The sequence below is a fragment of the Mauremys reevesii genome, linkage group 7 (assembly GCF_016161935.1).
Source record: "Mauremys reevesii isolate NIE-2019 linkage group 7, ASM1616193v1, whole genome shotgun sequence".
NCBI classification, from domain to species: Eukaryota; Metazoa; Chordata; order Testudines; family Geoemydidae; genus Mauremys; species Mauremys reevesii.
This window is the reverse complement of record NC_052629.1, coordinates 31,131,930-31,145,286: the sequence shown is the minus strand read 5'-3', so window position 1 is coordinate 31,145,286 and position 13,357 is coordinate 31,131,930. Positions and strand designations below refer to the sequence as shown.

The 13,357-nt window shown below is 41.6% G+C and overlaps 1 protein-coding gene across 2 annotated transcripts in view; it reads left to right on the top strand.

The window, feature by feature from the left end:
- The window catches only part of MYOF (myoferlin), a 113,448-nt gene that overhangs the window by 37,501 nt on the left and 62,590 nt on the right, over positions 1–13,357 (top strand). For both annotated transcript variants that reach the window (XM_039480977.1, XM_039480976.1), the window contains exons 6-13: positions 3,351–3,511; positions 4,103–4,231; positions 5,897–5,959; positions 6,075–6,125; positions 8,428–8,458; positions 8,987–9,102; positions 10,399–10,525; positions 11,588–11,691. In XM_039480977.1, coding sequence (XP_039336911.1) covers positions 3,351–3,511; positions 4,103–4,231; positions 5,897–5,959; positions 6,075–6,125; positions 8,428–8,458; positions 8,987–9,102; positions 10,399–10,525; positions 11,588–11,691 — 782 coding nt within the window. The remainder of the gene's footprint in view (positions 1–3,350; positions 3,512–4,102; positions 4,232–5,896; positions 5,960–6,074; positions 6,126–8,427; positions 8,459–8,986; positions 9,103–10,398; positions 10,526–11,587; positions 11,692–13,357) is intronic.

Below are 13,357 nucleotides of genomic sequence, written 5' to 3'. Positions count from 1 at the left end.
AAAGAGACCGGTTCCCCTGTATATATGCCAAAGCTGGTATGGAGCAGAACAATAGGGTCCTGGCACTGAATTTGCAATATTAAATATTTCCATAAATTGAGATGCTCCTAAGTCACGTATAAAGATCCAGATTTATTAGAAATTTCCCCAACCCATGAAATCAGAGGTCTGCAAAAGAAAATTGAACACATTCAACAAGTTAACTGAACCTGTTCTCTGTGGGTCAAATCCTCCCCTTACCTGTGTAGGAGCAGAAGGCCCTTTGAAGGAGAGTCTGTGTGGTTCTGATGTTCAAGTAGACAGCAGGATTTGGGAGAGTCAGGTTTTGTGCCCACACCTGCTCCACATGCAGTCCAGCATACCCTGTGTGACTGAGCAAGGTGCATTTGGGGGTGGGGTTGTCCCACAAGGCATGGAAAGTTGAAGGATCCACTGCTATGCAGATCCTTTGGTTCTGATCCATTAAATTTACCTTTTATGGTTATTAAAAAGGATTGCGTGAAAATAGCAAATATTTAAACAAATCAGTTTAATTCTGGTCCATTTCATGGGCTTGAAATATTGCTTTTAATCAGTGGATTGTTTCTCAAGGAAACATGCAACTTTTAAAAATAGTGTATATTTTGATGTTAAAATTGATTGTAATATAATTTTGATAATCTCAAAAGTTTTTTCCCAGATTGGTTCTGTTTTCAAAGTAAGTAAAGATGACAGTATACGAAGCTGTTATTAGAGTGTTGTTGGACCTCTGGATTGTAGATATTAGTCACCCTGAGTTATCAGTTATGCTCTCTTTTCACTAGTCTTAGTACTGAGTGGTTGTCTTTCAGTTTGGTTGCTCATGAATCCTTAACCAGCCCTGTCCCTGCTGGATGTCTTTCACTTCATGCTGCAGCCCATGCCTGAAACTAACTGCTTCACTGTGGTGTTCAGCAGATCCGGCTGATGGCAGTTAATGTGGTTTTGAAGTCTCTCCCAGATTTTGGCCTCTTAATGTTACTGAAATTCAGTTATTTCCCAGAAAGCCTGTTGCATAGTCTGCACTATGCTCATAGGGATTTACTGTACAGGTGAGATGGGAGAGTGTTCTGTGTAAAACATATACTTAGAGGTCAGGGCGTAACCTTTCAGCACAGTTACAGAAACCTGTTCCTCTAGTTTGCCTCTAGGGATGTGTCATTTGTAATCTTTTGATTGCATTGTAAAAGGTGAATCAGTTAGGCCTTTATAACAAAGATTGAAATTAAAATGATAGATTTCTTAGTTGAAGTCAATGAGAGTTTTGCCTGAGAGGTGGAGAGTAGATACTATAAATTAACAGACTTTGGGGAAAAATTCTAAAATTCAAAATAGCACTATGCAAACTTTGACTTGAACTACAAAAGTTTTAGTCAACATCAGTTAATATCCAGTATGTGTGACTATTTTAGATTGATAAATGCACTTAAATGCAGCCACCTCTGGGGAGAAACAGAAACCCTGACTGTTCTGCAACTCTACATAAAACTTAGTTCGGCAAAACAAGTTACCAAACACAACTTTGTTAGTTCACTTTTTCATATATTCAGTTCATTTCCCATAGCTCTGTGAAGTCAAATTGACTGCTACATTCCAGTCTCAGAAATGCAGGTGAAGTCGTAAGTAGAGCTTGTAACTAGTCAGTTGCATGGGCAGTGTGGGAGATAGATTATGACACAGATGTTAGTAAGATGGAACTTCATATTGTTGAAATTTATAGATGAGTTTAGTATATGGTACTTCATCTGTGTATCCAGGGCCACATCTCACTAGGGACATTCACAAGACATGTTTAATTTTTTTCATCCACATTCCAGGCTGACAAATTACACACAGAAGTTCAGTACAGGATAATTAACAATGTCAGCACATATAACATTAGCTTTCATAAAGTTTGCCCTTCTCCCTAAACTTCTGTCGTTTACCTGAAACAGTGGTTTTCAACATTTGCAACTAACCCTCTTCTATCCAACACCCCTAACTCTAGGTTCTTGGCAACTGATGGCTCTACTGATCAAACTTCCATCATTTCACCCAAAATAAATCCCAGGCTCCCCTCAAGACCCTTCCTTTCACTAATACATTTACAGGGCCCAGCAGCTAAGTTATCTTTATTACTCCCAGGGGCAATTCTGTGCCACTGCACAATGCAGAATTTGCACAGAGTTAATGTTCTGTGCAGAATTTCATTTCCCCCTGCAGAATTAGTGATGCAGAACTGCTGGTCACCAGTAGGGGCTGTTGGACTCAGCAGAGGCTAGCTCTCCAGCAGCTGAGCTATTTTTATGCAGGACCTTTGTGCCTCCAAATTCAAATGTCCCTCTCTTTAGGGACACGATATCCAGGTAATTCAATGTCACCTCATGCCCAATGGGAAAATGGAGGGAGAGTTATGGTACATCCCTAAGGATTATAGAACATTTTCTTGGCTGGACAATATACTGGTACTGGATCTAAGGTTTTCCCAGGTTCTCAAATAGTGTTGTTACTCAGGACAACTAAAAACCTTAATTGCACCCAAAACTTTACCCTTAGGTTTCAGTTTTGTATCTGTTTAATACCATCTAGACAGTTCCATCACTCCTGTAAAACTTATAGCATACACTATTCCTTAATTAACAAAAGACGTTAAAAACAGCACGGGAAATGCACTTTTGTGGTTTGGTTCTTCTGGAAGTTTTGCAATAGTGGTATATTAGTGGATGGGCCAATATTGTTGTGCCAAGTTTAATTCATTTAAAAGGTTGATATTTAATGTATATACAGAAATCTTCCCAGATTCATAAGTTAAATATTACAGGGGTACTGTCAGAATTTCATTTTAGATATGAAAATGAATGCACTAATCTCCATGGTCAAGTGGGAAAGCCTAAAAAATTTCCTATCTATTTAAAACAGGAGCCTGATGTAAAAAGCTGTGCTGTGTTAGGGCCCAATCTACTCCCATTAAAATTAACTTTCACTAGAGCAGAAATGGTCCCTTACTGTGCAGCTACTAATCATGAAATGGTGCCGTGACGGGTACTGCCTGGATTCTGCCTGCTTTGCCAACAGCTTTTGGAAGTGGATTTGATAGATTGCAAGGGGACTCCCTTAGATAGTCTTCATCTTGGAGGGGACATGTACATAGTCATTGCATTTAAAATATAGAATTAGCTGCAGGTGGTCCAACTCCACTAGCTTTCAAGAAGGAAGAAGCACGTTGATTAGAATTGTTATAATGGAGTAGCATTAATACACTTTCTGTGCAAATCTTGACCTCATGCTTTTATGACCGTAATTTCAATATTAAACTATTTGTTTACTAATTATGCTGCTTTCCCATGTGTCAGATGGAGAAGAAGATGGAGGTTATGAGGATGGGGTTGATGGTACAGTTGGTGGCATTGCACCAGCAGTTCCAGGTGACACAAAGGACGCCCAGCTTGCTCGGCGTATCACTAAAGGAAAGAAAACACGGAGAATCCTTTCTAATAAACCCCAAGACTTCCAGGTAGCTGAGTCTTAAATACTGTACTTTTCCTGCGCAACCTGAGATAATCTGAATGTCAGATACAAGTTAAGCTAATGCATTGTAAAAGGATACAGATTAGTATAACAGAATTGACAGCAAGCCCGTCTTTCAAGTGTGTTTTTTTCCCAAGCACATCTGTTAAAGCGCAAATATTCACAAAATAAAATCTAAGAGTTTTGCACAGCTCTTGCTGAAATGTAGGGAGAAACTTACCTGTTGTGTAACTACTGAGTTTAAATTAGAACAGTAGAGATTTCAAACATGATTATGATAAGAGCAAGTCCAAAACTAAAGATGCTATCTGAGAAATTTGTGTCCCAGAGTTCTCTGGAGAATATTTTGTAAAATTAAGGTACAGGATTAGCGAGGACGTAAAACGAGTGTTGTAATTATTGTAGTTGGAAGGTCTGAAATGGCTAGCCAGTCTAAATCTGCTAGCTGCTTTGGTGTTAACTTATTTTGGTGGGATAATGGAAAAGAGAAATACTTTGTTTCAGCATGATCACAGAGAGACAGACACGCACTGTAAGGTATCAGCTACTGCATGCCTTGTGTATTTAATTTTTTCAGATTCGTGTTAGGATCATTGAAGGTCGTCAGTTGTCTGGAAATAACATAAAACCAGTAGTCAAAGTTCATGTTTGTGGGCAGACACACCGAACAAGAATCAAAAGAGGAAACAATCCATATTTTGATGAGGTAAGTATTTAGAAAATACATATTTAATTATATCTGAAAATAAGTTAGCTGGCACTGTCAAATCAACAAAAATCTGTTATTTCAGAAGGGATAGAGAGATCCGGTTCATAATGAAGCATCCCCAATCTGCTTAACAAATAAGCATTTTCTAACATTTTTAAGGTAATTCTAGTTAACGTGTAAAGTTAATTTAAAAAAAACCCCATTTTTCACATAATAAATTCATGCAATAATTGACACCATTTCTGGTAAGAATCAGGGGCCCAAACAACCTCCCATTAAAGTGGATAGAACCCATCCTTTGATACAGCTGATCATGTGAGAGAATGATGACTTCGGTAGACCAATCACATGAATGGTTCTGTTCTTTTCTCTTAGGGAGAAAAGACAGAGTGTGGTGTTTAGCAGCTGTTCATCTCTTGAGCTGGTTCTAGTCAGTCACCCTTCCTGCTCAATGTGTATGTGAGGTTTTGCAGGAAACTGAGACAGTTTGGACTGTGATACAACTGTATAGGGATAAGGTGCAGGTCTCTGTCTCTTCTTTAGTCAAACATAGGTGATGTGGTCTCTTTGCCTGGGCTTGGATGAGAGTGAGTTGGGAGAGGCATAGCTCAGAATATCTGGAAAGTAATTCAAACCATGGATGCGGGAGAGAATCTGTCCCACAGACTTTATATTGGGGAAAGGTTGAATGTAGGGCTGAGTATATGGAAGTATTTAACATATGGTATCCACATAATTAGTATTAATGACACGAGTGGCATTCATTTTTGTTACTACATTATAAGAGAATAGGGGCTAAACTCTGGCATCTTGCACTACTCCGATGCCACAAAGGGGCCAAGTAAATGGATTAACTAACCAGCTGAAAATTCTTCCAGCATGGTGGAATCCCCAGCTTCTTGTTCTACACCACACCTACCCCACTGCAGCCTCCAGCATAGGTGATACAGCAGTGGCGCATACAATGTATCTGGAGTACTGGTGCATTCCATCCATCCCTGCCTGATGTACTGGCCATCTGTGAGCCATTACCAGGCAGTGCAAATGGCACTGGGGTTTGAACCAGCTCATGGCCAGCCTCAGCGTCAATAAGCAGGCTACAGGTGGAGTACAGTCATTTCTTTGCATCCTCTCCTGCCACTTGGGTAATATGCTGAGCAGACCTTGGTTGTGCCTGCAGGTCAAGATGGTGCTTTTTGCTTAAGCATATTTTATAAATAAATAAATACAAATACTTCACAAAATCTGTGCTACCAAAATCAGTTTTATTTCCGTGCAAATAACCATGAAATTCTTAGTGCATGAATCCTCCTATTTGGCACCCTTGTTGATAATTGCAGCAGAGAGGCTAAAGAGTGATTGAACATGCAGATTGAACCACTCCATCCGCTCTAAAAGAGGTTCCTCCAGGGCAAGGTTAAGGCACATTAGCAGGGCAATGCCGGGGAAACTTGCAGTGCAACTGCCCGTGCTACCCCTGTTCTGTGGATAAACAGTGGATTTCACTTTTCAGGGCAGTGCTAAATTCACATGCAGAACATCCAAACAGGAAGCAGACTAAATATATATCAACAGATATATGCCTGGCAAGCTACTTAAATACTTTATGTAGCTGAAAATCATGATGTTAACATTCTAAATCAGTTTGTTTCATCTTAACAGATATTCTTCTACAATGTCCACATGACTCCTTTAGAGCTGCTTGATGAAACAATAAGCATTCGGGTAAGAAAAAAAGGCATACAGTACATTAGAAAAACTCACTGGATGCACATGACACTGTCCAACCAGTGCTGTATAAAGATTGGAAAGGGTTTCATTCCTTTTTTTTCCCTTTTAGGTGTATGATTCTTATTCTTTACGAGCAGACTCTCTGATGGGAGAATTTAAGGTGCGTATAATCAGACTTCTACATTCTGCCTATGTAACCCACACACCTGGGTGTGGTGGTCTGTCCCATCTAGTGGCACCGAGACCACTTAGAGAGAGTGAATGAGTCTGCTCTACAGCCTTAACCAAAAGGCAGTTGGCTTTTAGTGCATGCAGTAGAGGGTCATATGCACTAAGCTCGAGAGGTCCCTGGTTCGATCCTGCCCGTTGATGACTGGTGTCTGTTGGCGTTACAAGTGGGGGCTTGCCCAAGATTTCAACTGGGAAATCTCTGAAGCTCGGGACACACTTCCTCAGCTACGGGAAGTATGTAACCCACACACCTCCTGGGTGTGGTGGTCTGTCCCATCTAGTGGCACCAAAACCACTTAGAGAGAGAGAATTAGTCTGCTCTACAGCCTTAGCTAACAGCGAGTTGGCTTTTAGCTCATGAGATAGAGGCTCATGCATTGAGGTCCCCGGTTTGATCCCACCTGCCGACAACCGGGGGCCCGCTCCGGGGGTCTTCGGTGGCAATTCGGCGACGGGGGGGTCAGCTCCGGGGGTCTTTGGCGGCATTTTGGTGGCGGGGGGTCCTTCGGTGCTACAGAAGACCCGGACCAGACCCCCCGCCGCTGAAGTGCTACCGAAGCCATGGACCGCCGCCGAGTATTCCAATCGGGCCCTGCGGGTCATAAAACTGGCCCTGGATTAGAGGAATATTTAAAGCATCAGTTTTAAATGTATTACTAGATACTGTGTTTGAAAAGGGACAAAAGCTTACCCTTATAATGTTTTGCTTTTAATGCTAGCAAGCATTTACTCTTACCAGTAGCGCTGGGACAGTCGGTCCCATTGTTTTGTTTGTTGACCATTGTCTGTGCCTGCAAGTGCTGCAGAGTCAGCATAGTTAAGAGAACTAGGTCAATAAGGTCCAGGGGAGTTACTCCATATTGACACTGGTGTAACTAAATGCAAAATGCAAGTTAAGTTACCTGGTCTGTATAATAGATGTACCTTTCATGAACAACTAATATTTATAAAATTGTTTTCTACCTAAAGCAATAGGACTATCTGTCTCAAAACTACTGGTAAGAATCTGTATAGTCCAAGAAAAGAAAAATGAATTTCAGTCTCCAAAGGGTGAAACAACTGCTGTGGAAGGTCACTGTCAGTTGTACTGTATCACCTGGGTCTTGAAGGAGGAATTCAGCAAAACTGCCCTTGGTTCAGAACATTGCATCATGATATACGGAATCTCAAAAGGTGTCCCTTTGTTTAAATATGCTTGTGTAGTAACAGAGAGGCAGGAGGAACCTCCTCCGTTAGCGTAAATTGTCTTAGCTCTCTTGAAATCAATGAAGCTATGACAATTTACACTTGCTGAGGATCTGCCCGGGGAAGTGGAGATGCATACCACAGGTGTTTGTACCCAAAACCATGTAGAAAAAATGTCAGTTGTAATTCCTGTTGGTGAAAATCCACTCCTATAACTTCCACAAGGTCAATATTGGTAAGTATTTTACCCTTGCCAGTTGCATGCAGTAAATGCTAGAGGGGTAAATTAAATCAGCCTGCAGAACAATTAAATTTATATATCTATGTGTATCCAGGTAGGTAACTTCTTGGAATATTTTATTTAGGTAGAAAGGAATGTTTTTCTAAATGAATGAATGTCTCCTTCATCTAGTCCTGCTGAGGTTGCATCCCCTCCTCCCACACAGCAGCACATTCTCCACCACCTTTCCAGATCATCACTTAGCAGCATACTGTGCATATCAATCCCCTTCTCTTCCCTCTGTTCCTTTTCTAGCCCTCACAGGAGCATGCCACACAAGGCTTTTATTTCTCATAACACAGAAACAATGTAATAACAGTATGAAAAACTGAAGGGAATTAGGGATTAAGCCCTTACATAATTTCTAATTATAAGGGTAGGTAAGCACTGGAATAGGTTACTAAGGAAGGTTGTGGAATCCCCTTCATTGGAGGTTTTAAAGAACAGGTTAGATAAACATAGGGTGACCAGACAGCAAGTATGAAAAATTGGGACAGGAGGTGGGGGATAATAGGAGCCTGTATAAGAAAAAGACCCAAAATCTGGACTGTCCCTATAAAATCGGGACATCCGGTCATCCTAGACAAACACCCGTCAGGGATGGTCTAGGCACACTTGATCCTGCTTCAGCGGGGATGAACTAGATGGCCTTTAGAGGTCTTTTCCAGCCCTGCGTTTCTAAGATTCTATAATTAAAGCCAAACACACATATTTCTGACTGTATTCTGCTACTTCTTAGGATATAATATTTTAATCTTTATTTCAGATTGACATTGGCTTTGTTTATGATGAACCTGGTAAGTAATAACCTCCTCAAAGCCTGAGTTTCTTCTGTTTTTCCTTTGGCTTGAGATGCCCAATTAAAATGGCTGTGACTTTCAGCTGTGTTTCTGAAGTAGAAAAACATGCCTAAACACACATGGCTGCAAAGGTAGTTGAGACAGATGCTTCAAACCTGTAGCATCTTTATCAAAAAAAGGACACATGCATTTAGATCTTCAGTGGTTCCCAAATGCAATATAAGTAGCTTACATTTTTTTCACCCAGAGGATTTTAATTTTGGTATAATTAACTTAAAAACAAGAATTAAGTATGAAAAGTCATGCAAAAACATGGTGAGAGAATGGTGTCCCTGAGTTAGTATGCCGCTCAACATTTTAACATTGTTGCACAGCTTGTTGGGGGCTGGGCTTTTTAAGATCAGAAGGATTTTTTTTTAATAATTATGTTTAGGGTAGATTCTACTTTGGCCTTCATTGTACGGCTTACACTTCTACTTCTTGTGTAAAGGAGAAGGCTGATTTATTTATTTTGCTTTATTTCAGGCCATGCAGTCATGAGAAAATGGCTTCTTTTGAGTGACCCTGAAGACACAAATTCAGGAGCTAAAGGCTATCTGAAAGTCAGCATGTTCGTCCTGGGGGCAGGAGATGAGCCACCAGTAGGTTTAATTTGCAAATGTGTTTGTCTTCTAGTCATGTACCCAGAACCCTCTTTCTTATGCACTACTTGCTTTGTACTGGTTAATTCACTTTGTGAGCATCGCCAGGAACTAAGGTCAAGATTTTCAAAATAACTAGTTGTTTCTGAGTGCCTAACTCAAGGCACCTTAAAGGAGCCTGGTGGCCTGAAAATCAGGCCCCTTTGAGGTGTCTCAGGTTCAGTTACTTTTTTTAAATCTTGACCTTAACTACTTGGTAGTAGCCAGAAAGAGCTAAAAATATAGAACCTCCTTACAATATGTTCCTTTGCCTAACTACCTCTCACTCCACTACTACCTTCAGTCCGAATACTGCCATACCAGCTTTCGCAGTCCCCTGTTAAAGTCTCCCTCTGGTGCTTCCTTGCTCCCATTGCTGCCTTCCCTCCCAGTATCCTGGTGTATCTCCAGTAGTGGCTCCTACCAGGGGCGGCTCTAGAGCCCAGCGGGGCAAGCACCCGCCTGGGGCGGCCCTTTCCCAGGGGGGCGGCAGGCTGGGCATGACTGCGGACGGTTCGCTGGTCCCGCGGCTCGGCTGGACCTCCCGCAGGCATGACTGCGGCAGCTCAACCGGAGCCGCCGGACCAGCGAACCGCCCGCAGCTGCGGGAGGTCCAGCTGAGCCGCGCGACCAGCGGACCCTCCGCAGTCATGCCCGCGGCAGGTCCGCTGCTCCCGCGGCTCGGGGGCGCCTCCCACGCATGATTGCTTGGGGCGGCCAAATTTGTAGAGCCGCCCCTGGCTCCTACTATTACCTTCCCCTTCTGTGTCCAAGGATGATTGTGAGAATTTGACAGTTTCCTGTTTGTTTTCAAAGGGGAAGTTGTAAATTCTCCCAAATTACTTCAGAGTTGTACACAGTTTCCAGCTGCAGTAACATGCTTTATCAGGAGACCTTGTGATGGGTGTGAAAATTCCATACAGTCACCACTTCACATGAGTGCAAAAAAGCACCAGAAACCTATAAATATCACATATTCATGGTTTATGCTCATTATTTTAAAAATAGCCATATGGATAGTGATTGCTCCAATTTAATACTGATGAGGCTGAAACTGAAAATAACACATTTAAAGCAGAACAAATTTTTATGGTTTTATAATTTTATAAACCCTAGTTTGTAATGCGAGATTTTAACTTGTGGAGGGACTAAAGGATGCTGCTATCACCAATTTCCATATTATTATACATGACTGTCTAGCATATGATGCCTTTCTTATATATAGCTTGGTAATATATACCAATATATCTCCAACAGATGGAAAAAAGAGAGCGAGATAATGAAAATGATGATGTGGAGAGTAATCTTTTACTGCCGGCTGGAATTGCACTTCGATGGGTCACTTTCCTTCTTAAAATCTACAGAGCCGAGGATATTCCCCAGAGTATATAGCTTCTTATTACTGGATTGTACAATACTGCAATCGATAACCTGTAGAAATATCTGTTAACTGATTTTAAAAAAAATTCCCAGACATAAAACAAAAACAATGTTGATTACCACGTAGTTTGAGCCCATAATTCTGTGATGGTTTAAGCAGCCCATTTCTTTTTTCAATACTCAATCAAATCTATATAACTTTCGTAATGGGTAATGCAATGTTATCATCTCAGATTATCTGAAATTTTATTATAAATGGTGATGGTGTGTTGTTTGATCTACTAGTGTCCATTTGTCCCTCAAACAGAGATTCAAGATAATAATTCAACTGAGTAAGAAGTCTGTATTTGAAACCCATCCTTTTATTCTGTCTCTGTTGTTGTGTGTCTGTTTAATTGCTCTACACGTTCTCCAAACCCCAAGTCAAAGTTTGTTGAGAAGAGTTCAAAACTCAACAGGTTAAACAAATTGTTCTTAAACAAAGTTATTAAAGCCCATCATTTTTTTCCAACTTATTCTAAATGCAAATGACATAAAATTAATACTATTAATAGATACTGGCTTCATCATCCAGAGAAGGGAAGCAGTATCTGTGTGCAATACACAAAGTATTGTGTGTCCCTGGAAATTCGTTAAACCTTAGACATTTTTGGTAACAGAACATGGCTTTTATATTCAGTTCTTTCTCCTTCACTGCACCCTTTCTATGTCTGGGACGACAAAGCAGGCCAACTTCAAGACCGCTGATCTACTGCTACTTGCTGGAGGGTATGAGGATTGCATAAACTCCTATTTCCCCAACTCTAGGCTAACATCAAAATTCACTGTGATCTTCTCAGGGCCAAAATTTTAGAAGTTGCTTCTAAATCTCAATTATTTTTTCATTTCTAGAAGCAAATATTTATTTTTGAAAACTGAATACAAAGGGCAAGATTCTGACCTTAATTATGTCTATGCAACTGTATTGACTTAAGTAAGATTGCTAAGAAGTTACTGAGGTCGAATTAGGCCCATAATCTTCAAGAAAAGGGTTAAAGTTAATTTTTGCCTTATAATGTCTCCTCAGTGGATGATGCTTTTGCACAGACTGTTAAGGAAATATTTGGAGGTGATGCAGACAAGAAAAACCTAGTAGATCCATTTGTGGAAGTTTGTTTTGCTGGAAAAAAGGTATTTGTCTGAGTTAATATTTAAAATCTTGCATACTAGTCATATGCTTGAAAACTCTATTCACCTGTCTAAGTGTATCTTAAGATGATTGAACTGTAGGTCCACAGTGCATTGTCAACAAGAGAAAATTACTTTCAGCATATCTAGTTCAACACTTCGCAAAAATGGGAAGGAATAGGGGGAGCTAAAAATCTAGGAGCACACATGGAATATTAAAAATAAAGTCATGGAGAACTTCAGTTGATAGAAACTGAAGTTATTCATCTGCATCAGGGTTTACAGTACTGGGTCATAAAGCATATTCACTAGACTGAGGACATACCATAACATACCATAGAAAGGGTTTTTAAAGGTGTGCGAATGACTCTAATTGAAAGAATGTATGACTAAGATGTAGGGGCTTGACCACTTCAGATTACCTGTTCATCGGGTGTTCCTGGTTGCTTTATATAACTAATTGCACAGTAATCTAAAGGCATAGTTGCACGTCCCATGTACACTAGTTTGTCATAATGACTTGCTTTCATTACAAAAACAAACACCCACGCAAACATCAATTCCATGTTATTGTTAGCAGTTAGATCACTGTTAGTTTTAGGCACAGGTAGTATAGACAGTTGCATACAATGCCACAGCAGTGGGGCCTCTAATAGGCACCAACAACAATGGGAATCTGGTTGCCAATACAATACATCTTTCATCCAGTCCAACATGTAGACCAGGGGTAGGCAACCTATGGCACGCGTGCCGAAGGTGGCACGCAAGCTGATTTTCAGTGGCACTCTCACTGCCCTGGTCCTGGCCACCGGTCCGGGCCTCTGCATTTTAATTTCATTTTAAATGAAGTTTCTTAAACATTTTAAAAAACCTTATTTACTTTACATACAACAATAATTTAGTTATATATTATAGACTTATAGAAAGAGACCTTCTAAAAACATTAAAATGTATTACTGACACGCGAATCCTTAAATTAGAGTGAATAAATGAAGACTCGGCACACCACTTCTGAAAGGTTGCCGACCCTTGATGTAGACAAACCAAGCATGAATTCACCAGGGCTGATCATCCCTTTTTGTTTATTTTCCTGCTGTCATTGTCATATCCGGGTGCCACTTTGAGGAGTTGATGAGCTGTTTTGTCCATAAATTAGAAGCCCCTAAGAACCATGGTTCAGACAATGGTGGAACAGTTTTGTCTCTTGCATTTAGGTTGCATAAGTAGATCAGATCAGCACAGGGTGACCAGATCAGGGCCGGCTCCAGACCCCAGCGCGCCAAGCGCGTGCTTGGGGCGGAATGCCGCGGGGGGCACTCTGCCTGTCGCCAGGAGGTCGGCAGGCGGCTTCGGTGGACCTCCCGCAGGCCTGCCTGCAGAGGGTCTGCTGGTCCCGCGGCTCCGGTGGACCTCCCGCAGGCGTCCCTGTGGAGGGTCCGCTGGTCCCGCAGCTCCGGTGGACCTCTCGTAGGCATGCCTGCGGATGCTCCACCAGAGCCGCGGGACGAGCGGACCCTCCGCAGGCACGTCTGCAGGAGGTCCACCGGAGCCGCGGGACCGGCGACCGCCAGAGCGCCCCCCCGCAGCGCGCCGCCATGCTTGGGGCAGCGAAATCGCTAGAGCCGCCCCTGGACCAGATGTCCCGATTTCGGGGGCTTTTTCTTATATA